Source organism: Nansenia antarctica, assembly GCF_963989245.1.
Source record: "Nansenia antarctica genome assembly, chromosome: 5".
Lineage (NCBI taxonomy): Eukaryota > Metazoa > Chordata > Actinopteri > Argentiniformes > Microstomatidae > Nansenia > Nansenia antarctica.
In genome coordinates, this window is record NC_137690.1 from 59,373,197 (window position 1) to 59,395,022 (window position 21,826).

Genomic DNA, 21,826 nt, shown 5'->3' on the forward strand with positions numbered 1-21,826 from the left:
CCTTTGCTTGTGCCTCTCAACCAGGTAAGACACTACTTATTTCTCAATTTGTCTTGAATTTTAACTAAGTTAAAAACAATGTGTGTGTGCGTGTGCGTGTGTGTGGGTGTGTGTGTGTGTGTGTGTGTGTGTGTGTGTGTGTGTTTATGCGGCTGTTGCCATGACAGGGAGGTTTCCATGAACACAATAAACGCAAGATGTCTAAAGTGACATGGATGATGCCACAAAGCTATGATTGGTTTATAAAGTATGAGAAAGCTAACATATAGTATGAGAATGATATATATATATATATGAAACATGCACATAACTTCTAGGGCACATGGCAGGCATAACTTGCCATGCTTCAGCGAGAGAAACAGAAAGAAAGGGTAAGAGAAAGAGAAAGAGAAAGCCTTGAGATGTGAAATGTATTGTAAATAGGTTGACTCATAGAAGCTGGGCTTGATCATTACAATTATATTTGAGCAAGCTGAACCTGTAGGGCAAGTCATACACACAGATACACACTCTGTATGCTCTAGTTGGGACTTCAAAACTGTTGAGAGAAAGAACCATATGATATGCAATATGTCCTTTATTTATTCATGTTATCCCTTTGAGATCTCCTTTTCATGGGAAACATGTCCAAAGATGAAAGAAAGTAATCTTTTTCCATTTCTTTGATTCAGGTCATTTTAACGGGTACCGGTGTCATTAAATACAATCTGATGAATGATTCATTTGGCTGTGGGCTGAATTCCACCATATAGAATCTCAGCATATAATGGATACTTTCAGTATCCAGATGCAAGTATTCACATCACTGCGGGTTCATTGTGAGAGCACATGTCGGCTTTGGTTTATTGCTTTAGTGGAGAGAGGAGGATGAATCAGTCTTTTCTGTCACAACAAACAGAGACACAAACACACACCAAGGAGACAGACGAGACACATTGTTGTCGGCAGTGAAGATAGCACTTCTGTCTAGATGCAAACAAGACAACATAGGACAACAAATCATGGTTCACCCTCCTGTCTCACTGATACTCAGAGACACACTGACTCTCTGCTCCTTGTTCTCCTTTTCCTCACCAGAGGAGAAGTGTGTATGTGTGTGTTTGTGTGTGCGTTTGTATGCATGCGTGTGTATGTGTGGTGTGTGTGTGTGTTTGTGTGTATTCTCAATGCAAGCCTTTGTCACTATCACATTTCACTTTTCAAATGATACGTGTGAATACAAGGAAGGAAAACTCTCCCCTACTTTTCTGCACAAAACATAAGTGAAGAACAATTTGTCCGGAGAACATACACTGCAGCAATCAAACACCTTTTAATGGGTGCGAGAGTGTTAGCAATGAAGAACGTGGGTGGCATAGCACAGTTACTTCCTGAATGACTGAATTTCAGCAACCCTACATATTGTATATCAGACGATGTTGATGTGCTGTGTGTGTGTGTGTGTGTGTGTGTGTGTGTGTGAGTGTGTGTGTGTGTGTGTGTGTGTGTGTGTGTGTGTGTGAGCGTGTGTGTGTGTGTGTGTGTGTGTGTGTGTGTGCGTGCGTGCCTGACATTTGATGATGTGACAGAGCTAAATATTGCTCTTGAAAAGCAAACAAGACTTCATTGTTTGAAACGTCCTTTCACATCCAATTGTTTCTTGTCAGGCACAATCCAGCCTGTTGCTGAGAATGAGACCTGAATGTTAAAAATAAAGTTATGTTCAGTTCAAAACTGAACAGAATATAGAAACTATTCATATAAAGATGCACCCCTTTTGTTATATATATATATATATATATATATATATATATATATTTTTTTTTTTTTAAATAACATGCTGTTATGTTTAGTTTACACTTGATTTTGAAGATCTAATATAAAATGTATTTTATTTGTATTTACATTTCCCTACAGTCTGCTGAATGCCAAACTAAAACGTATTGTCAAATAAAACTATGGAACACACAGAGGCTCTGGAGATCCCCACTACATTTTTACTTTCAATTAAGGCTGTTTAAAACATAACCCCCCCCCCCCCCCCCCCGCACCACAGTCACACAGGAGCGCTTGAAAACACACAGACAAAATCAGGCAAACACAGATAGTTTGCACTCACACAGACACAGTTTACTGATGTTAGCTTCACTTTTGCTGTTCCTTTTGCCCTCTAAAACAATTGAATCCACTGGTTGATATTTTGGCACCACTCAATTTCAGTCCAGTTCCCATGGTACTATTGGCCCTCGCTTTGTATTCATGAGTCTAAAGGCTCTCCTTAACCAGTCTTTGAAGAACAAAGAATGCAATTGCTGTCTTGTATTATGGATATGACAATGGCTGTCTGTGCAGGCTGCCTGTTCAAACAGGCATCTAATAGAGCGGAGTATATTGGGTTGTCTTTATTGAATGGGGAGGCCCCATTGATGACTCACTTGTGATGTGTAATGAGTTGCTAAAGAGAACGATATGCTGGGTAAATACTGATCAGCTGGGATTGAGAGAGAGAGACACAGTAACCCAGGGGTTGGGTTAAATGATACACAGCATGACATTTGGTTCAATAGGGGCCTTATAATGACATCACCCTTTGGGTGAGAATGGCTGTTGAATACAAATTCACTGTTCAACCGCTGTGTTTTCAATCTATTCTAGTGGCTGATAGTCGTTCCCATATTACGCCGATATGAACTGGGGTGCCTTGGAGGCCCTGCTCAGTGGGGTGAACAAGTACTCCACCGTCTTCGGCCGTGTCTGGCTCTCCATGGTCTTCGTCTTCCGAGTCATGGTGTTCGTGGTGGCCGCCCAGCGCGTGTGGGGCGACGAGAGCAAGGACTTTGTCTGCAACACGGCCCAGCCTGGCTGCAACAACGTATGCTACGACCACATCTTCCCCATCTCCCACGTCCGGCTGTGGGCGCTGCAGCTTATCTTCGTCACCTGCCCGTCCCTCATGGTAGTGGGGCACGTCAAGTACCGGGAGAAGAAGGACACGCAGTACACCGTTTCGCACGAGGGCACACACCTGTACGCTAACCCAGGGAAGAAGCGTGGGGGTCTGTGGTGGACATACCTGGTGAGATCAGGATAGAATTCGGCAGCTTTAAATCGTGGACCGATATATCTACCACCATAATAATATTGAAAAATATAAGCAACGTTAAAACAATACCAGGAATGTAATCGTAAAGTGTTCTCTTTGTCAATTGATCTGGTAAACCAAGGGTTAAATGAAACAGATCGTGGTAATCCTCAGGTCCTTAAAACCATTGAAGTAAATACTTGGCTCCAAGGTGTACTGTTCTACTGTACTTATGGTTGTTTGAATGGCATTCTCTCTGTATCTAATCCTTTGTTATCTTACGCTAGGTGAGCTTGATATTCAAGGCGGGCTTCGACGCAGGCTTCCTTTACATCCTGTACTACGTGTACGATGGCTACGACATGCCACGCCTCTCTAAGTGTTCCCTTCCCCCCTGCCCCAACACAGTGGACTGCTACATCTCCCGTCCCACCGAGAAAAAGATCTTCACCATATTCATGGTAGTCTCCTCCTCAGCTTGTATCCTCATGTGCATCTGTGAGATGATCTACCTCGTCTGCAAGCGCGTCCAGAAGCTCCTCCTAAAGAAGAAGGAAAGAGAGAGGAGGATGTTTGTGGAGAGTCACGAATTAAAGGCATTATCCCCGCCTAGGTCAGCATTCAGATCAAGGTCATCGATCAGGGAGGACCCAACCAACACGGCCTCCATTCAGAACCTCAACAATTTCAAAGCAGAGGAGGTGCCAACAGAGAAGAAGTAATAATAGGTCACATGACTGAGGTGAAGTTGGAGTAGAGCTCTGCCATCTCAGGTTGAAAGACAGCATACAGTGTAAAATGTGGAGTAGAGTGGAGTCGAGCTCTGCCATCTCAGGTTGAAAGACAGCATACAGTGAAAAATGTTTGGAGGAGATTTACACCACCTACCTGTACAACATGCCAATTCAACTCCAAATTCAAATCTCATCACGAGAGAGTGCGTATCTGAATGTTAATACAATTAGATTATGCTGCAGGTGTATTCATTTCACATAATGTTGTCATAGCATACATTTTAACCAAACTGACTTATCTGCCTTTACAAACTGTGAGATAGGCTTACAGATGAAAAGACTGACAGATTCAACTCCCATGTCATCACCAGCATACTAACTGATTGTCCAACCGGTCCTTTTTAATCATGATATCACAACATGACTGGGAGTAAATACAGGCACAAGTTTTAAACTTGGTGACATCAAATGTAATGAGTGCGTATCTGCGTGTTAATACAATAGGTTATGTTGCGAGTGTATTCATTGTACGTAATGTTCATTTTAACCAAACTGACTTATCTGCCTTTACAAACATTGAGATGACATGAAAACAGTGATGGGTTTGTTGTATTCTACAGGGAAAATGACCACTAGGTAGTGAAATGAAGTATCAACCTACAGTTGGCAAGCTACAGTAGACTGTACTTGCATTATAGATGTTCTATTTATTGCTCTCTATCATTTTTAAGTTCACCCATGTTGTATCCTTTGTAACTTGAATATATATGTTATAACCCTAGCCCTAATACAATTGGTTATGTTGAAGGTGTATTCATTGTACACAATGTTGTCATTACACATTGATTTTAACCAAACTGACTTATCTGCCTTTACAAATGTTGAGATAGGCTGATTATGGATATTGTTTTTACTGGCAATGCTTTGCTCTGATTCAGCTGGCATTTAGCCAATATCTCCTGAAACGATGTGGTAGCAATGTGTCCTTTCTGGTACTTACCTTTCTAAATTAAGCAAAATTGGTCACTTCCTGTTACTAAATGGCACACAGATGTGAATCGAGAAGAAGCAAGTGCTAATACACAATCACTGCAGTTACCAAGTAATAACACCCAGTACTTTCTAAGTAAGTATTGTACCTGCTTAATACCAGGCTGTAATATAACTTTCTGAAAGGTAAACACCGCCCCCTAATGAATAAACACGATAAAGCAGAAGATACATGGATACGCAACCATCCATATGCACTTCATGATACAGGAGATAGGCTCCTGCCCTATGTTAGGCTCGAGAACCATCGGTTCTCAAGGCTGCTTACCCACTTTCTGATAGCATCAGTTCCCCATCAATGACAGTAAATGACGTATCAACGTGCATCATTTAATTATGTTTTTATTGCCTATGTAAAGCACTTTGTGACCGCTGGTCTGTGATAGGTGCTATAGAAATAAACTTTACTTACCTACTTACAATTGCTATTTTACAGACTGTACTTGTATTATACACTTTCTATTTATTGTTATCTATCATAAAGGTTTTTGAAGTTCACCCATGTTGTATTCTTTGTAACTTGAACACATGATATTTGTGTATGCACAATTAGACAATAACCAATGCACCCATTTAGGCATCAGTATAATGATAGGCACATGTGTTTCCCTCTCAGTGTTTGCTGACACACCCCAACTGCTCAGTGAATGGGGAGGAAAAGGGGATCATAAATACAAACAAACAGGCTGAACGCAATTATACAAGACTTCCCCCACATAATATGGTATTCAAATGCAGTTTCTAATATGGATAAAAAAGCAAGGGGGTTCACTCAATTTGAGGATGTATTGTGGTTTATGTGTTGTGATTCGGTATTTACGGTAATTCATGGTGGTTTCGGCGCTTCTTTTTTGGGGAGTTCCTCTAGGTATGACTCATTAGTTCCGTCGTCATCATTCGTTCCATTTCTTCATCGAATCAGGAGAGTCAGGCTGTGTTCGGAATGGCATACTAGCATACTACTCATACTAGATATGACTAGATTTTGAGTATGCAGTGCGTTCACACTGTAGATTATGTGAAATTTGAGTATGCAAGAAATGTATACTAGATTTTCGGTCGGCTGGTATTGGCATACTTATTATGAATTTAGTAAGCAGTATGCAGTATATACTAATTGAGTATGCTAGTATGCAGTATGCTAGTATGCCATTTCGAACACAGCCTCAGTTGTGGGTGCGGTGTTTGATGGACAGGGAAATGTTCCATTCTACGTCACGAAGGCGGAGTTGAATATAATGTTCTGTACGGCGACGGAGATATGCTGAAGTTCTTTTCGAAATGAGTTTTCACTACGGTCAGGTAAATAGTCTAACCGCTTCCGGGTTGAATAATATTTTTATACAATTTGCTATTATTAGTTCATCACTGAAATGCGTTTTCATTAATCTAGCCTGTTTCTTTTACTTGGTGTGTCAAATCGATAGACGGTGAAACGCGTTCAAGCGCAGTTTTGATGTCTAGGCGCTACAAAAGTTACATCCGCTAACAGTTACAGTAGCTCGGATTAGTTACCATGTTATGAGACGTTTTAATCGGATTTCGCGTTGTGAAACATTGTCACCAATGTAGCAACGATCGAGTCAATACTTGTACCAATTGAGATATCTGTCGGCTCCTGCCTGGCTTGTGCAATAGCACTGATTCCTGGCTACTGTTCGTGTTCAGTTTAAAAGGGTTAGGGTTAGCGACACGTTTATAGACACGTTTATAATTTATAACGTTTATACGTTTATAATTACTGGTCATTACTATGTTAAAGTGCCAGCTATAGTAGGATCAATGTTAGTGGGGGTTGAAATAAATACTGAAATGCAATCATCTCCATAATGAGGAAAATTGAACTGCTATAGCTTGGAATAAACTCCTGTTGACAGTCTTTATTTGCCATATACATGTCAACATCTTCTTTTACAGTAGGACTATGCTATACACATGATTTTGAGGGAATGACTATGCCTAATATCTGCAATGCAACACGTTTTAGGTAGCTGTATCACTCTGTCATGACCTTCGGTCATTTATGGTGACAATACCGGCTACGCAGAGAGGGAGACACCCAGGCGACGCTGTATGTTGTGTGCTTTTGTTTATCATAGTAACTGAGTGAACTTTAACCTTCGCTCTAGGGTTATCCAGGAGGGGGCAACTTCCCCCGTCAACAACTACCCCCAGGTGCTCCGTATGGGGGTGGCGCGCCACCTGGAGGTCCCTCTGCGCATCGTGGAGGAGGTGGTCAATACGGAGCCTCTGCTCCCCCCTCTGCGCCCCCAGGGCAGTACGGAGGCTCGGCTCCCTCGGGGTATGCCCCGTACAGAGGTGCGGCTGCTCCGCCTGGTGGACAGTATGCTGGAGGAGCAGCGCCAGGAGGGCCCTATGGTGGTTATGGAGCTCCAGGACAGGGTGGTCAATATGGACCAGGGCCTGGGGGAGCCCCGGGAGCCCAGTATGGAGGAGGACAGGCCCCCGGCGGTCCTTATGGGGGTTATGGAGGACAGCCCCAGGGAGGGCCCTATGGACAGCAGGCATCAGCAGGTGAATGCATTGAAATACGTGTTTGTTATGAGTACGTTTTGTTTTTGTAAACCAGTATATGGTATCCACTGTGAATTTACATTGCAACATCATAATTACATGCCAACATCTTTACCCTCATCAACTGTGTCCCAAGGATAGAGACGTGAGTCACTCTCCCCATCAATCTTCCCTAGAGAGAGAAAGAGAGACAGAGTGAGAGAGTATGATGTTGCGATTTTCACGAGAGAGAAAACTAATGTTGACACATCCCTTTTAGTGAAGGGAACCCTTTTTGTAATACACAAAAACACACATGTGCAAGTGCACGCACGTACATGCGCACGCACGCACACACACACACATTGATCCCCAACAGCAGAACAGCTTCCAAACAGACCTCTTCACCAGGCCTGTTCTGTGATGACACACTGTAACTCTGAGTTAGACGTCACAGATTTCATGTGTGTGTGTGTGTGTGTGTGTGTGTGTGTGTGTGTGTGCGTGCGTGCGTGCGTGCGTGCGTGCGTGCGTGCGTGCGTGCGTGCGTGCGTGCGTGCGTGCGTGCGTGCACATGTGTGTTTTTGTGTATTACAACACAGGTTCCCTTCACTAAAAGGGATGTGTCAACGTTAGTTTTCTCTCTCGTGAAAATCGCAACATCATACTCTCTCACTCTGTCTCTCTTTCTCTCTCGAGGGAAGATTGATGGGGAGAGTGAGTCACGTCTCTATCCTTGGCTAAGTCAGTCATGTAGGGACAGGGCTCAGTGTGTGGCCCTCAGCAGGATTACACTGGTGGAGTGATGACTCCAGTAATAGTGTGTGTGTGTGTGTGTGTGTGTGTGTGTGTGTGTGTGTGTGTGTGTGTGTGTGTGTGTGTGTGTGTGTGTGTGTGTGAGTGAGTGAGTGTGTGTGAGAGTGAGTGAGTGAAGGAAAAGAGAGCTTGTGGTGTGTGTTTAGAGTGAGCACGCCTTTCCTTCTTAATTCCCACCCCTCTGCAAGTCATCTGCTCCCTTCCTTTCCTCCTCCTAACACTCAGCTCTCACTCTTCCCTCATCTCATATCACATTCTCTCTCGCTAACAGTAATCTACCCTTTTCTCCTTTATTCGCTCTCATCTTTTCTGCCTTTCATCACCCTCTCTTCCGGCCTCAGTCTGCTAAGAGATGATGGCCCAGGGGCACACACGGAAGCTTATAAACTTAGGTAAGAATGTGTCTTATACTAAATAACTGTTCGTAAAGTGTCTCATACCTTTCTCCTCTTCTCCGCCTTCTCCCTCCCCCCACTCTCAACCTCCCTCCTCCTCTCCCCATCCACAGGTAACGTCCCCCCCGGGGTGAGCCCAGAGGCCTACCAGTGGTTCCAGACGGTAGACACGGACCGCAGTGGTTCCATCACCCTGAAGGAGCTGAAGCAAGCCCTGGTCAACTCCAACTGGTCAGCCTTCAATGATGAGACCTGCCTCATGATGATGAGTGAGTCACAGGGAGAGGACAGAGAGGGGGTGGAGAGTGGGAGGAGAGGGGGTGGAGAGGGGGTGGAGAGTGGGAGGAGAGGGGGAGGGACAGATGAAGGAGAAGGGGAGATAATGATCACATTTGATGAGATTTCAAAGAGATTTCAAAGGATCCATGGGGGCTGATAATGCTATGCCAGCGGGAGGGACGGAGTGAGTAGGATAGAGACGTACGTACATCGGAACAAGGGAAAGATAAGGGAGGAGGGAGGGAGGGAGAGGGAGAGAGAGAGAGGGAGAGAGAGAGAGAGAGAGGGGAGAGAGAGGGAGAGAGAGAGGGGGGGAGTGAGAGAGGGAGAGAGAGAGAGGGGGGGAGAGAGAGAGAGAGAGTGGGGGAGGGAGAGAGAGAGGGGGGGGGAGAGAGAGAGAGAGACACGGACGCTCCTCTATGATAAGCATTGGGAGGTTACCTAAGGCTCTCATATGAATGCTTATCACACCTAAACAGCACCAGGGCATGGTGAAGGCATGGGCTACATTTCAAATTCAGTATGAGAAGGTCATACGTATCTCATTTCAGTTGTTAATGATTGTGAATGACTTCCATGAATAGTGCCAGTCATTCCCCCTGTTAATGAAATTGCTATGGAGGAATGCAATGGAGATTTCAACAAGGGGCTAGTATTGACAACCTATGCTGCTCTCCTAAATGGGCCTACTGGTCATAGACTCGTTGTTATCGACTCCTCGCATACTGTGTTTTGAATTTCAATTGAATTTCCGAAACGTTCATAAAGGTTTGTTTTCTATCGACAGCACCAGAGCAATGCCTAGCTTGCGTTCTGTGTGCGAGTAACTCAAACCTTTGTGAAAAGCATGCCAGAAACGGTGAAACGGAAGATTCACAGATCTGAGACCTGTATGCACTCATTTGTTTGTTTTCTCTCTCTTTTTTTCAAACTGCAGACATGTTTGACAAGACCAGGTCGGGTCGTATCGACATGTTCGGGTTCTCAGCGCTGTGGACGTTCATGCAGCAGTGGAAAGCCCTGTTCCAACAGTACGACCGTGATCGCTCAGGGAGCATCAGTGGCACAGAGCTACACCAAGGTGTGTGTGTGTGTGTGTGGGTGGGCGTGTGCGTGCGTGTGTTTTTGTGTGTTTGTGTGCGCATGCAAGAAAGAATTACTCTCTTGAATGGAAGTCATGCTTACTACGATAGTATATAATACAGACCTCTCCACCTGAGCAATTGTATTCTTTTTTCTAATCTCTCTCTCTCTACTTTTGTCATCTCCCCTCCCCCAGCCCTATCCCAAATGGGATACAACCTGAGCCCTCAGTTCACAGAGACAATGGCAGCTCGGTTTGCGACACAGGGGGCTGGGCGCCCAGGCTGCATGCAGCTGGATAGGTTCATCCAGGTGTGCACGCAGCTCCAAAGCATGACCCAGTCCTTCAGGGAGAAGGACACCGCCATGACAGGAAACATACGCATGAACTACGAGGACTTCCTCTCCAGCACCGTCACTAGGCTCATGTGAGCCAAGCCTCTGTCAGGGTCGTCCAACTGCAGCAGACACACACTCATGTCCCAGGCATACTGACTTCCCTGTGATGTCCTGTTGGGGCCTGGGTTAACACTGTGGTGGACAACTCAAGTTTTGGAGGCTAGCCGTGTCTATGTCGTCTGTGTCTGTGTCTGTGTGTCTGTGTGTCTGTGTCTGTGTCTGTGTGTGTGTGTGTGTGTGTGTGTGTGTGTGTAAGTTTGTGTGTGTAAGTTTGTGTGTGTGTAAGTGTAAGCTCTTGTTTCGTCCCAGCACTAACACACTTGATTCAACCCATAGTCGTAGTTTTATATTAAAAGCAATGATTATTTGAATCAGGCGTGTTAAAAGCTTGACTGGAACAAAGGAGTGCACACACTTTAGGGACATGTGATATCTGCTCATCTGTGGATGTCACTGTGCCTGGGACAAGTGTCTGCTGTAATTGAATGCTTATGAGATATGAGCGGCTGGGCAAAGTATGGGGAGACCATGCACCTGACACCTCCACCTCTACCTTCAACACAAGATGGAGTGAAAAGCGAGGACTGAGAAAGAGTGGAAGAGGGGAATGGAGGGACAGACGCATTGGAGATAGTAGGTCTCTCTCTTCCTGGTATTACAACAGACTTGACTCCAGTACTCAACCTGTGCTTAGCCACTGTGTTCAAATGAAAGCAATACTCTAAACATGCTCACACACAGCCTTATTGTGTGAGCTACAAGGGCTTGATAATGCATGGTAGAACTTTGATGTGCCATTTAAACCTCATGTATTGTGTCAATCACTTGCAGTGTATAGGGATAACTTGTACTCCCATACGCTATAGCACACCTGCATACATGCCTTGCATTATGTGACTCATCATAACAAAACAAAGCACCATACCCTCGGACATAGTGTCCTTTCAAGACACCAAAGCAACTATTATTTAACACCAGCTTCATGCAAGAGCATTCCACCCTGTTCGGTGTAGGCCTACGCTAGAATATAGTTGTGATCTCAGCATTGTATTGAAGTTTGGCCTATTAGCTTATTATATTATTATTATATCATTCCTGCATTTAACTTTTTTCTAGCACAATATTCAATTATGAAGTGAGTCGACAGCTTGAGAACTAATTCAAATAGGGGGAGATGGTGAGCCTCAAAGCCTAAAGACCTATGAGACATACTAATCTCAGGATTCTAATTTCCATGATGGTTGATTATAAACACCATTCCACGGCCAGTTAGACTACACTTCAATCTTGGGATCATTTTATTCAGGACCAACCTTGTTTTATTATTTGGATAGACTTAATGATTTTTTTCTTGAAATTAAATAAAGTTTTGAAGTCTTGTCTTGCTCATACCTGTCAGCATTGGGATTTGAAAATAAGGGACATTTTCCAGCCCTGGGCCGTCCCACCACCCCTACCACTGTCCTCATAGGATACCCCTTACATTTATGTAAGGGGTATCCTATGAGGACAATCTATTGCCTAAATTCGACAATAGAATACCCCTTACATTTAGACAAGGTACACACAGTCAATCCTAACATCACCACTAGGCAACCATAGGATACCCCTTACATTTAGACAAGGGTACACACAGTCAATCCTAACATCACCACTAGACAACCATAGGATACCCCTTACATTTAGACAAGGGTACACACAGTCAATCCTAACATCACCACCAATTTTGCTTTCACTTTAGATTAAAAGAAGTGTGTGTCCAATCCATCACATAGAGCAGGGGTTTTCAAAGTCCAAAAGTGTTTGTTTACAATGGAGTAAAACAAGTCAATAGGGGTTCTGATGAGGTAAGACAATTGAACTAGAGAGGTACAATTTCTGTGGAAATTGTGATGTGTGTTTGCCCCGAAACCGTTAACGATCTAGACTAGAGTGCCATGGGTGACTTTATTCACCAAAAATGCATAAATAATGATGCTTCATAATGTAGCCAATCAAAGTGTTGTTGCTAGGTAAATACCACATAAAACACTAGTTGGAATCACGGTCCCTTTGACTACAGAACACAAGAAATAGCTGCTTTCACATCATATACAGTGCCCTTCACCTTTTCCACATGTTGTTTTGTTATAACCACAATTTAAAACTGATTAAATTATATAATAATTTGCCATCAATCCACACACGAGTTCACTTGATCGAGCACTTCTGTTGCATATGTAACCAGTTCCTCGCTGCTACCTGTGAGTGTCGCTCAAGCTCAAAGGGAAAACTTCCTAAAGAACACAATGGCTGCGTTCGTAAATCTGCTCTTAGAGCGCCGAAGCACACACTGGGTTCAACGTCATAGAGCGACCAAGTAATTTGATTGGACAAGAGGAATTCCATGAGTGCAGATCAGATTTCCAGAGCGTATTTACGAACGCACCCCATGTGGGGATTGGATATGAGTTTCTCATTTGGAACCAATGAAATACCCGTAGAGGCGGAGCTAACAAACCACAAGGAAGTTGCGTTGCACGAATCCGATTGTCTTTGCTAAAGGTGAGTGAGAATGGGATTGAAAACCATGTAATTTTCCAATGTTTATAAGACATGTATAGTTGTTATTCTGGTAAACAAACGAACTATGGTCCAGATATATATTGTAAGCCAAGTCTGTGCATACTGCTAGTGCTAGCTTTCTAGCCAGCTGCGTTTTCTGAATCGAGACAGCGACCATTGCACGCTTTGAGTCATGACATCACCATGCGTGCTTGTTAGATAACCTTGAATGTCCAGTTTGATCACTTTGTTAGCTTATAACAGATAGTTATTGAGCTGAGTGTGGTAGTCTTATCAGAATTAAAGGGGAACAACTGCACGTTTGGAAAGTGTGTCTAAATGTTCAATCCAGTGGGCAATTCCAGTGTTATGGATATGACGTTTGCACTATACAGTACAGGCCAAAAGTTTGGACACACCTTCTCATTCAATGTGTTTCCTTTATTTTCATGACTATTTACATTGTAGATTCTCACTGAAGGCATCAACACTATGAATGAACACATGTGGAATGATGTACTTAACAAAAAAAGTGTGAAATAACTCTAAATATGTCTTATATTTTAGATTCCTCAAAGTAGCCACCCTTTGCTTTTTGTTGTTAATAAAATAAAAAAATGTTATTGTTAATATAATATATAATAATAATAATAAATATATATAATAACATATTATTATTAACACATATTATATTAAAGTATTATTATATATTTTATTAACAACAAAAAAGCAAAGGGTGGCTACTTTGAGGAATCTAAAATATAAGACATATTTAGAGTTATTTCACACTTTATTGTTAAATACATAATTCCTATGTGTTCATTCATAGTTTTGATGCCTTCAGTGAGAATCTACAATGTACCAAATAGTCATGAAAATAAAGGAAACGCATTGAATGAGAAGGTGTGTCCAAACCTTTGATATATATATATATATATATATATATATATATATATATATATATATATAACATATCGGTACATGTGGGAATACGGTACATGTGGGAAAACTAGGGTTAGGGTTAGGTGCTAGGGTGACTTGGTACATGCTGTCATGTCTAACCTTAGCCGTAACTCTAACCTTAACCCTAGCACCTAACCCTAACCCTAGTTTACCCCCTAGTGTGTATATTTGTAGAACCCTATAGGTGAAGTGTAGAATCAAGCTTTCTAATTAATTCCAATGCATTTGATTGGGCTTCCTGAACATAGGCTAGTCTCTTAGCTGTGACATGTTTTTTGTAGATTTGCTATATTCTACAAAGTTAGTGCTGCACTGAGGGAGGGTGGCATTGACAGGTAATGGCATGTTTGTTTTATGTCGCTGATGTGAGACAATGGGAGAAGGGGTGTATCCATGTGACATTGCTCTTGTTTTCACTTTCACATTGACAGACATTCCTCTACTGGGTCAGAGAGATTACACATAGACACATTTCCCAAACTTGCAATTTTTCTCCTTTAAGTGAAAATAAATTCCAGCTACCCCATGTTCACGTCATCCTGAAAGTGAAAGTGTCGTCCATTATAGATTGTCTTACAGATTAGGCTAGATATTTAGAGCCTTTTGAAATAGGCTTTGGTTGTCTCTCCTATAAACCTACTTCTTACTGGACTGTAGTTTACCACCTCTGTGTGGAGATACATTAAACTATCTTGATAACTTGGCCTACAGTGGCATTGAGATACATTCACATACAGATACTTATTTAGCTTTAATAAATGTAAGGTCATAACATCTGTGTGAAAGACACAACACAGTTGCAGGTCAACAATCACAAGTTGCAGGTTAACAATCACAATAAACCCACGCACAAGATTGTTTGACCATCTCCTCATGTTCCTTTGTTCCTCAGGTGAGCACCCAGCACCTGTAGCCCAGCCAGAGAGGAGAGCAGTCATGTGGCCGATGTTATGGATGGGCATGCGGTCCTACGCACCCTACATCACCTTCCCTGTGGCCTTTGTGGTGGGGGCGGTGGGGTACCACCTGGAGTGGTTTATCAGGGGGACCCCCACCCCTAACCTGGCAGAGAAGGGGATACAGGAACTCAGGGAGGAAAGGAAGCTGGAGGAGCAATCTGGGCGGGACAGCACCCAGGTTCTTAGTCTGAAAGAGAGGTTGGAGTTCGCCCCTAGGGCCGCACTGGACAGAAACCGACCAGAGAAGAGCTAAACGTGCCTGGGAACATTGACTTATGTCTACCCCCTAGTCCTGGAGCCCACATCTGGAGTAACGGAGGGTAAGGGTTTCAGCCATTCATCCAACCCCCTACACACAAGCCAAGCACCATCACTCTGCATACCTAAGTCACTGATATGCTTAGGCATCATTGGACTATTTGAAGACTAGGGGATCATGGGAGATGATGTCTTTGTTTGTACTTGGGTTATGTTGTTGCTGTTCTCTTCGTCACACAAGCTGGTTAATAATTAGGATTATTCATAATATCAAGCTCCCTCGCCACACAAACAGTTGAAGACTCACTGCCTGCCGGTCTTGGCGCCTTAAGTCCCTAGGCACTCAATCTCATGACCACAGTTGTTATCAAGTTGTTGTTTTTTATTTTTATTATTTTCACTGGTCGTGTGTGTCAAAGTAGAAGAGAGCAAATTCTCTGTTCTTGATTTTTAAAATAATCTCAGAGCCTCTGCATTAAATAACTGAGGTTGGTTTCAAAGAGAGAGTGCTGAGGTAGTACGGACGAAAGGATGGATACATACAGGGACCCAGAAGGCTTTGAAACATGTTCTCTTTTAATCCTTTCCCCTGTTCTCCAGAAGTTAAAATGGGTTCCGGTCAGTGAACATAATAAAGGGAGGAGGGGAAGATGAGTATTTGCTCTCATCTTGTCGTTTTACCCTGTTGCGTGCTGCCTGTTCTTTATTATTTCACTCTAAAACTGTGAAAACTGTCTAACTAGCTTGTTGTTCCTGTCTGTCACATTGGTGTAGGCCTTTCTATTGATCTGGTATGCTTTCATTTTAGAAAGTCTAAGAGTAGGCTACACTGGTTGACATGTTTGACTTAATTCACAAAATAAAACATTTGGGATAAATAATTAAATCAGACAAGCAGGATGGTAAAAGTGCATGCTGTGTTTCTGATTGTTTCTTCCTCATGATGGTGTCATAATAAAGGTGGAGTGTTAAAGTTTACAGGTTCCATTGATTCTTGTTTTCTTTGTTTATACTCTCACCTCTTATAAGCATGATGAGCGTCACGGTGAGAAGGATTTTGTCCTTATCGTTGCCAAATATCAGCCAGGCATATTGGTATTTGGCTTGACACAGAGACGCATAGATTAGTGATTTGCAAATGTGTGTCTGGTTGTGTTGTATTTTTGTTCAGTAATTGTCAGTAGTGATGCACCGAAATGAAAATTATTGTCCGAAGCCGAATTTAAGGAAACATTTGGCCGAATACCGAATGCGTACCGGCAGTTTTTCATTTATTTTTGTACCATTGCATAAATGAAATACATTTAGCTTTTTATTCAAAGAAAACAATTATGAAAACATTTATTGAACATTCCAGCAGACATTAGGCTATATACCAACAAAGCACAATAACTGACAATAAATAAATAAGAACAGCATTAACAGAACAGCATGGGTTGCTTGCACTGTCTGATCGTGTCATCAAAAAACGTCTACTATTCGGCGGTAAACATTTTGTCTTTTCACACATTCAGAGATTTAGAAAATCTATATATGTGTACCAGGCTTATTGTCAGTAGGCTACTACTAGCTGATACTAGCAGCCTAACAAAGAGGATTAAGTAAGTACTAGCTGATACCATCCATGCCATGCTTCATACAGGAAGTTGAATTCTTGGCAAACCAGTCAAAGCAGAGAAATTCCATTACTGATAATCTTCCAGCAAAGTAACTTCTAGGAAATTGATGAAATTGCCCCTAAACAGTGATCCAAGATCAGTTTAGCATTTTACTCCATAAAGTCACGGTTTAGAATTGGGATTCGAAAAGGATAAATCGGTGAGTGATTGCACTGTTCCACTGTCATGGAATTTGGGAGCTTCCCAGCAAAAACAAAATGTGGTTTACCAACCTAGCTGAATTTATACATTTGTGTTTGCTTTGTGAATTGGTCAGTAAATTGTTGCTCAATGAAGGAATAAGAATATCTGATAATATCATTACAAAGTGGTGACCCATAGTCCACTATGTTTTGTGTAGCAAAACAATATTTTACTATGTGTACAGCAAGACAGGGTTAGAGTTTAGCATGCAGGCCAGATTGTAGCACATGATCTGAAATGCCTGTAAACAAGCGTCACATTAAGTAAGTCATATGTTATGTAAAGCATGTTGAGACAATAAAAACCACATGCAAGCCATTCGCTTTATGAACACAAGATAGGCCTACTCTTTAGAAGACACTCTGCAAGTAAGATACATCTCCACCTTGTGAATTCAATCAAAGAATTGGGGTGAAGCTCATCTCTGTTGTTCAGGTCAGACTATATACCCTCAGACTAATCATCCTCCCCCTCTCCCTCTGAACAGCCCGAATGAGAAAGCGTTATGATAACCACCATCCCACATACACATTGGGGGAAGTGTCCCAATACTGTGTAATTACCCCACCCCCTTCCACTTTCCCTCCACTCCTGAAGCACTTCCTCTGATTAATAGGGAACGAGGGAGCCCATCTCTCCATCTCGCCACCTCTCCACTGCCTGAAGAACAGACTTAATAGAGGTAACCTTTCCTTTGTGCCAGGATAAGCTACGCTTGAGCCTGCCAACCAGCGCAACGGGAGGGTTTATGAGTGTTTGATTTACATTGGCCCAGTGCATAAATGCTGTGCTATCTCTCGCCATCAGCTATTTCCCCTGCTAAAGTTTACTATCAGTGTAGCTGGCCGATCCACTCCAGCAGTCATGGTTCTCAAAGCTCAGTGAGTGATAATGGATTCAAGCTGGATGAAGTTTCCATCTAAAGGCAGGGTCACATAGTTATGGAAAGGTACATGTATGGAACCACCCCTTACAATGATGACATAGTGGTTTGTTTGTGTGTGTGTGTGAGCATGTGTGTGCGTGCATGAGTGTACGTGCCTGTGCGTGTGTGAGAGAGAAGGAGAGGGAGGCAGAAAGAGTTAAAGTGAACAGACTGATCATTATCCTATTGTCTACCTGTTGTGAGTGTGTGCGGTGAGTCTAGGTGTGTTAAGGGTGTCACAGTGTGTGTGTGTGTGTGTGTGTGACTAAACCTGAGCCAAAGGCGTCACTGATCACCCCCCGGGGAACAGTTATGGACCAGAACAGTCCTTCCAACAATGGACCCGCTCTTCAGAATAAGACAGTGGGCAGGTTGTGGGAACCAAACAGTGTGGTCCATGGGAAAAGGGAGGATTTGGGGAGACGCTCCATTGTTCCCCTTGGATGATGGGAATAATCAGAGTGGTTGATCATGGTTGTTATTGTGCGGTGGTCCGATCCACATCCTGACTGGAGGCGCTGGAGACAACGTTCCTCCTGCTCAGGAACAATGGAGCCCGCAGGGAGGGCACCGTGTCCCCTATAAACACTCACAGCGACAGACACACACACACTTGAACACACACACACACACTTGGACACACGGAGACACACACACATACACAGGACACACACGGACACACACTTGCAAAGGGTTCTAACACACCAATACAGATGTTGACACAGTATGTTTGATGTTGTGGGTAAACATCCACACACTTGAACTTAACAGTTAACAGGGTAACAGTTAAACAGGGTGTCCAGGTAGAAGGAAGAATACCCATTTGACTTGATATGGTTGGCGATCGGGACGGTGAGGGGGGGACTGGGAACTGGGCACTGGGACAGGACCACAATTCATGACATGGCCAACGTGATGGTGTGGTGAGATTATGTTTTTACGTTGCTTAAGTGCTAAATATATAGACATAGTATATGGACCTACTGCAAATACAAATATGAGATTAAACATTCAAACACGCCCCGGGAATATCAAAGATTCCGTAAAAAAAATATTGGGTGGCCATGACACACGTTTGGGTGGGCTGAGCCCACCCTTGCCCATAGCCTCCGTCGGCCTTGTTGGTGAAAAAGCTTGGTGAGTATTCATACAATCAATTTAGAAGAGGAGAGGAAAGGAGGAGAGGAGATAACTAGACAACACATCTCTCTCTCCTGTCCTATCAACCCCTTTCACAACCCTGAACCTCCCGTTGGCCCCTGGCACACAACAGGCTCCCGTTTAAACCACACCTTCCACCTCTCTCTCTCCTCAGAACCCTTTGATGGGGCAGCAGCCGTGACATTCGGGCAGAGGTGCTCATGGGACTTATGCTAAACAATGTAACAATGGCCACCGCTGCTCCATTGTCCGGGTGGACAATCCCACTTGGCCAGTCTCGGGGGACAACAATGGTGGAACAGGAAGCAGATACAGAACCACTTCCTGCCAGAGTCTAAATTAAGGATGTGATATGGCATTTATTTCATTTCACTGGAGCAGACGTGCTTGAATGGTCTACAAGTGTAACATGTAATGTGTGTGTGTGTGTGTGTGTGTGTGTCTGTGTGGTGGTGGTGGGGGGCTATACATGTGTATGTAACCAACAACAGAGTGAAGAACTGTTACATCCTGTGAACTCATAACTCTACAGTATACCCTGAGAAAAAGTGGATGAATGCGTATCACAAGGTTTCACTATGTATCCGACACAATGTTTCACTGTGTATCCAAATAGAGCATTCAATTGTGTCCTATTCATTATTACAGTGCTGGGTGCTGATATTTTCCGTCCATGCCGACCCATCCTGCCTGTGTGTGCTGCAGTGTTGTTATGGCTGCAGCCTAGGGAAGCAGAGGCCTTTCAACACTACAGATGGCAGGAAACAACACAGCAGCCTACTCTGGCTTGTCTTAGCATGTATACACGCAAAGGAGCCTCTGGAGCCCAGAGGACCACAAGGGGCTGGCAGGGGTGCTCACATCCCCCCAGAGGACAGCAGATTGTGGGCATGAGGATCTGCTGTTGGTCCCCTAGACCATAATATTCATGGTAGGCCTGCGTTGGCTTGATCTTTAGGTTATCGTCGAAATTGTGTGTGTGTGTGTGTGTGTCTGTGTGTCTGTGTGTCTGTGTGTATCTGTGAGGGGCGGGGAGGGGAAATGCATCGGCAGTCATTCCAACAATGTGAGGATGCAGGAAACGCAGTGAGAATGTCAGCTGACTCCCAGCAGTAGAGGTTGTGACTGGGAGATTACCCTATCGCACAGAGCGCTCTTGTCATTATTCACACTGTGTGCTACACTAACACACGCAAAACTCTCATCTATTCGGATTCAGTATGGCCCTTTTCTCTATATCCTGTCTGATGGTGAATTAGGTCTAGTGGGTGAGTGGGAAATAGTCGAGATGAAGAGAGAGATAGAGAATGGATGGTCTTTGTGAAATGGTGCTATTGTCTGTATGTCCGAATGTTAGACTTTCTCCTTGTATAACCTTGACACAGTATGACAATGGCACACTGCTATCTTGGTATGACAACTATACTTGAGTTCAGATATTAACTATACTACATTGAGTGGGGTAGTGGGGTAGTGGTGGTCTAGTGGATAGTGAGTTGGACTTGTGATCGGAAGGTTGTGAGTTCAAATCCCGCCTGAAACCACACCACTACTAGTGTGCCCTTGAGTAAGGCACTTAGCCCTCAGTTACTCCAGGGGGAATGTCCCTGTAATTCGTAATTGTAAGTCGCTTTGGATAAAGGCGTCTGCTAAATGGCAAAATTATTAATTATTAAATTATTAATTACATTGAGTATGTGATGTAACTGAGCAGCAGTTCAGCTGCCCTGTTGTTGTAGAGCTGGACTTGAACAGGGGCATGAGTTCCCTCTGGTGAAACAAAACAGAAACAGCCTAGCTGCTGTCTCTACCTTCGTGGGTAAACATAGATGGCTGCCAGTTAAAACCCGCTCCCAGTTTTTTTTTCCGCTGTTCGTTTTGGTTGGCTGAAAAAAGGGCCGAAATGGGTCACCTCTTGCAATCTGTTCTGTGACCCGACCATTTTGTCTGGCACTTCCCATCTCACACACACACACACACACGGCCACACGCATACCCTCCTGGACTGAGATAACAGGCGGAGTGAGACTGTCAGCCAGGTGCTTCTGAACAGGCAGTACACTGGGCAGCCTCTTACCCCAACATGCTGCCAATTCATCTTAAACAGAGGGAAACCCTGCAGTGAAAGCCAGCTCCTTACAAAAACACACATTCCACTTAGAGGGGCAAGGAATGAATTAATGGAATAATAAAATCCTGTTGTTCTGAAAGAACAGTGAAAGATGTCAGTTTATTTTTCTTTTCAATTTCTTTAGTCGTTCTTTTTGGCTTTAAGCTCCTTGGGGTTAGGCAGTCCATTTTATGAGAACCTGTCCCCACCTAGTAAATGACCCATCATCCCCTTTCCTGCCACAGATAACTGTTTCTTATCGAGGAGACAGTTTTGTAAAGCTGGAGAGCACTGCAGTGCTAGCACACACACACACACACACACACACACACACACACACACACACACACACACACACGCACACACACACACACACACACACACACACACACACACACACACACACACACACACACACACACACACTCAAACGAAAAATGGGCCATGGCCAGAACCTCTGTACTAACTGCTGAGTTCTGGGTTTTATCAATTACCCAGCACCTCAATAGTGTCTATAGAGAACACTCCCCATAGGCCATGAAATACTGCCGACATAAAGTGCTTTTCTACCTTATATAAACTTTTACTGGCATATTAATAAAACCATTTTCTTTCTCACTAAAAGCCAGGCAGTTAATCAAGTTGTTTTCCTCCGGTTTTCCTGAATAGAGATGTGGTCGGAGTATGCCGGAAGGCTCATCTCCTTCCCAACA

At 43.5% G+C, this 21,826-nt stretch overlaps 3 protein-coding genes across 3 annotated transcripts; all 3 read left to right on the forward strand.

Moving 5' to 3' along the window:
* Positions 1-2,665: 2,665 nt before the first annotated feature.
* gjb9b (gap junction protein beta 9b) lies at positions 2,666-3,783 on the forward strand (the record flags this gene model as incomplete). The annotated part of the gene is made up of 2 exons (XM_080530804.1): positions 2,666-3,055; positions 3,349-3,783. 2 exons carry the CDS (start codon positions 2,666-2,668, stop codon positions 3,781-3,783), a joined length of 825 nt encoding a protein of 274 aa, XP_080386930.1.
* Positions 3,784-6,064: 2,281 nt separating this feature from the next.
* Positions 6,065-11,700, forward strand: pef1 (penta-EF-hand domain containing 1). The gene is made up of 5 exons (XM_080532036.1): positions 6,065-6,147; positions 6,975-7,380; positions 8,684-8,839; positions 9,787-9,930; positions 10,129-11,700. Exons 1-5 carry the CDS (start codon positions 6,127-6,129, stop codon positions 10,362-10,364), a joined length of 963 nt encoding a protein of 320 aa, XP_080388162.1. The 5' UTR covers positions 6,065-6,126; the 3' UTR covers positions 10,365-11,700.
* A 1,141-nt stretch (positions 11,701-12,841) lies between these two features.
* smim12 (small integral membrane protein 12) lies at positions 12,842-16,027 on the forward strand. Its single transcript, XM_080530537.1, has 2 exons — positions 12,842-12,875; positions 14,731-16,027. The coding sequence occupies exon 2, from the start codon at positions 14,775-14,777 to the stop codon at positions 15,048-15,050; it is 276 nt and encodes a 91-aa protein (XP_080386663.1). The 5' UTR covers positions 12,842-12,875; positions 14,731-14,774; the 3' UTR covers positions 15,051-16,027.
* The last annotated feature ends 5,799 nt before the right edge of the window (positions 16,028-21,826 follow it).

Excerpts from the sequence above, each read along its gene's own strand:
- pef1 (XM_080532036.1), top strand. The coding sequence starts at position 6,127 with ATGAGTTTTCACTACGGTCAG. Across the intron at positions 7,381-8,683 it reads TGGACAGCAGGCATCAGCAG|GTAACGTCCCCCCCGGGGTG; the intron begins GTGAATGCATTG and ends CCCCATCCACAG. Across the intron at positions 9,931-10,128 it reads TGGCACAGAGCTACACCAAG|CCCTATCCCAAATGGGATAC; the intron begins GTGTGTGTGTGT and ends CCCCTCCCCCAG.
- smim12 (XM_080530537.1), top strand. The coding sequence starts at position 14,775 with ATGTGGCCGATGTTATGGATGGGCATGCGGTCCTACGCACCCTACATC.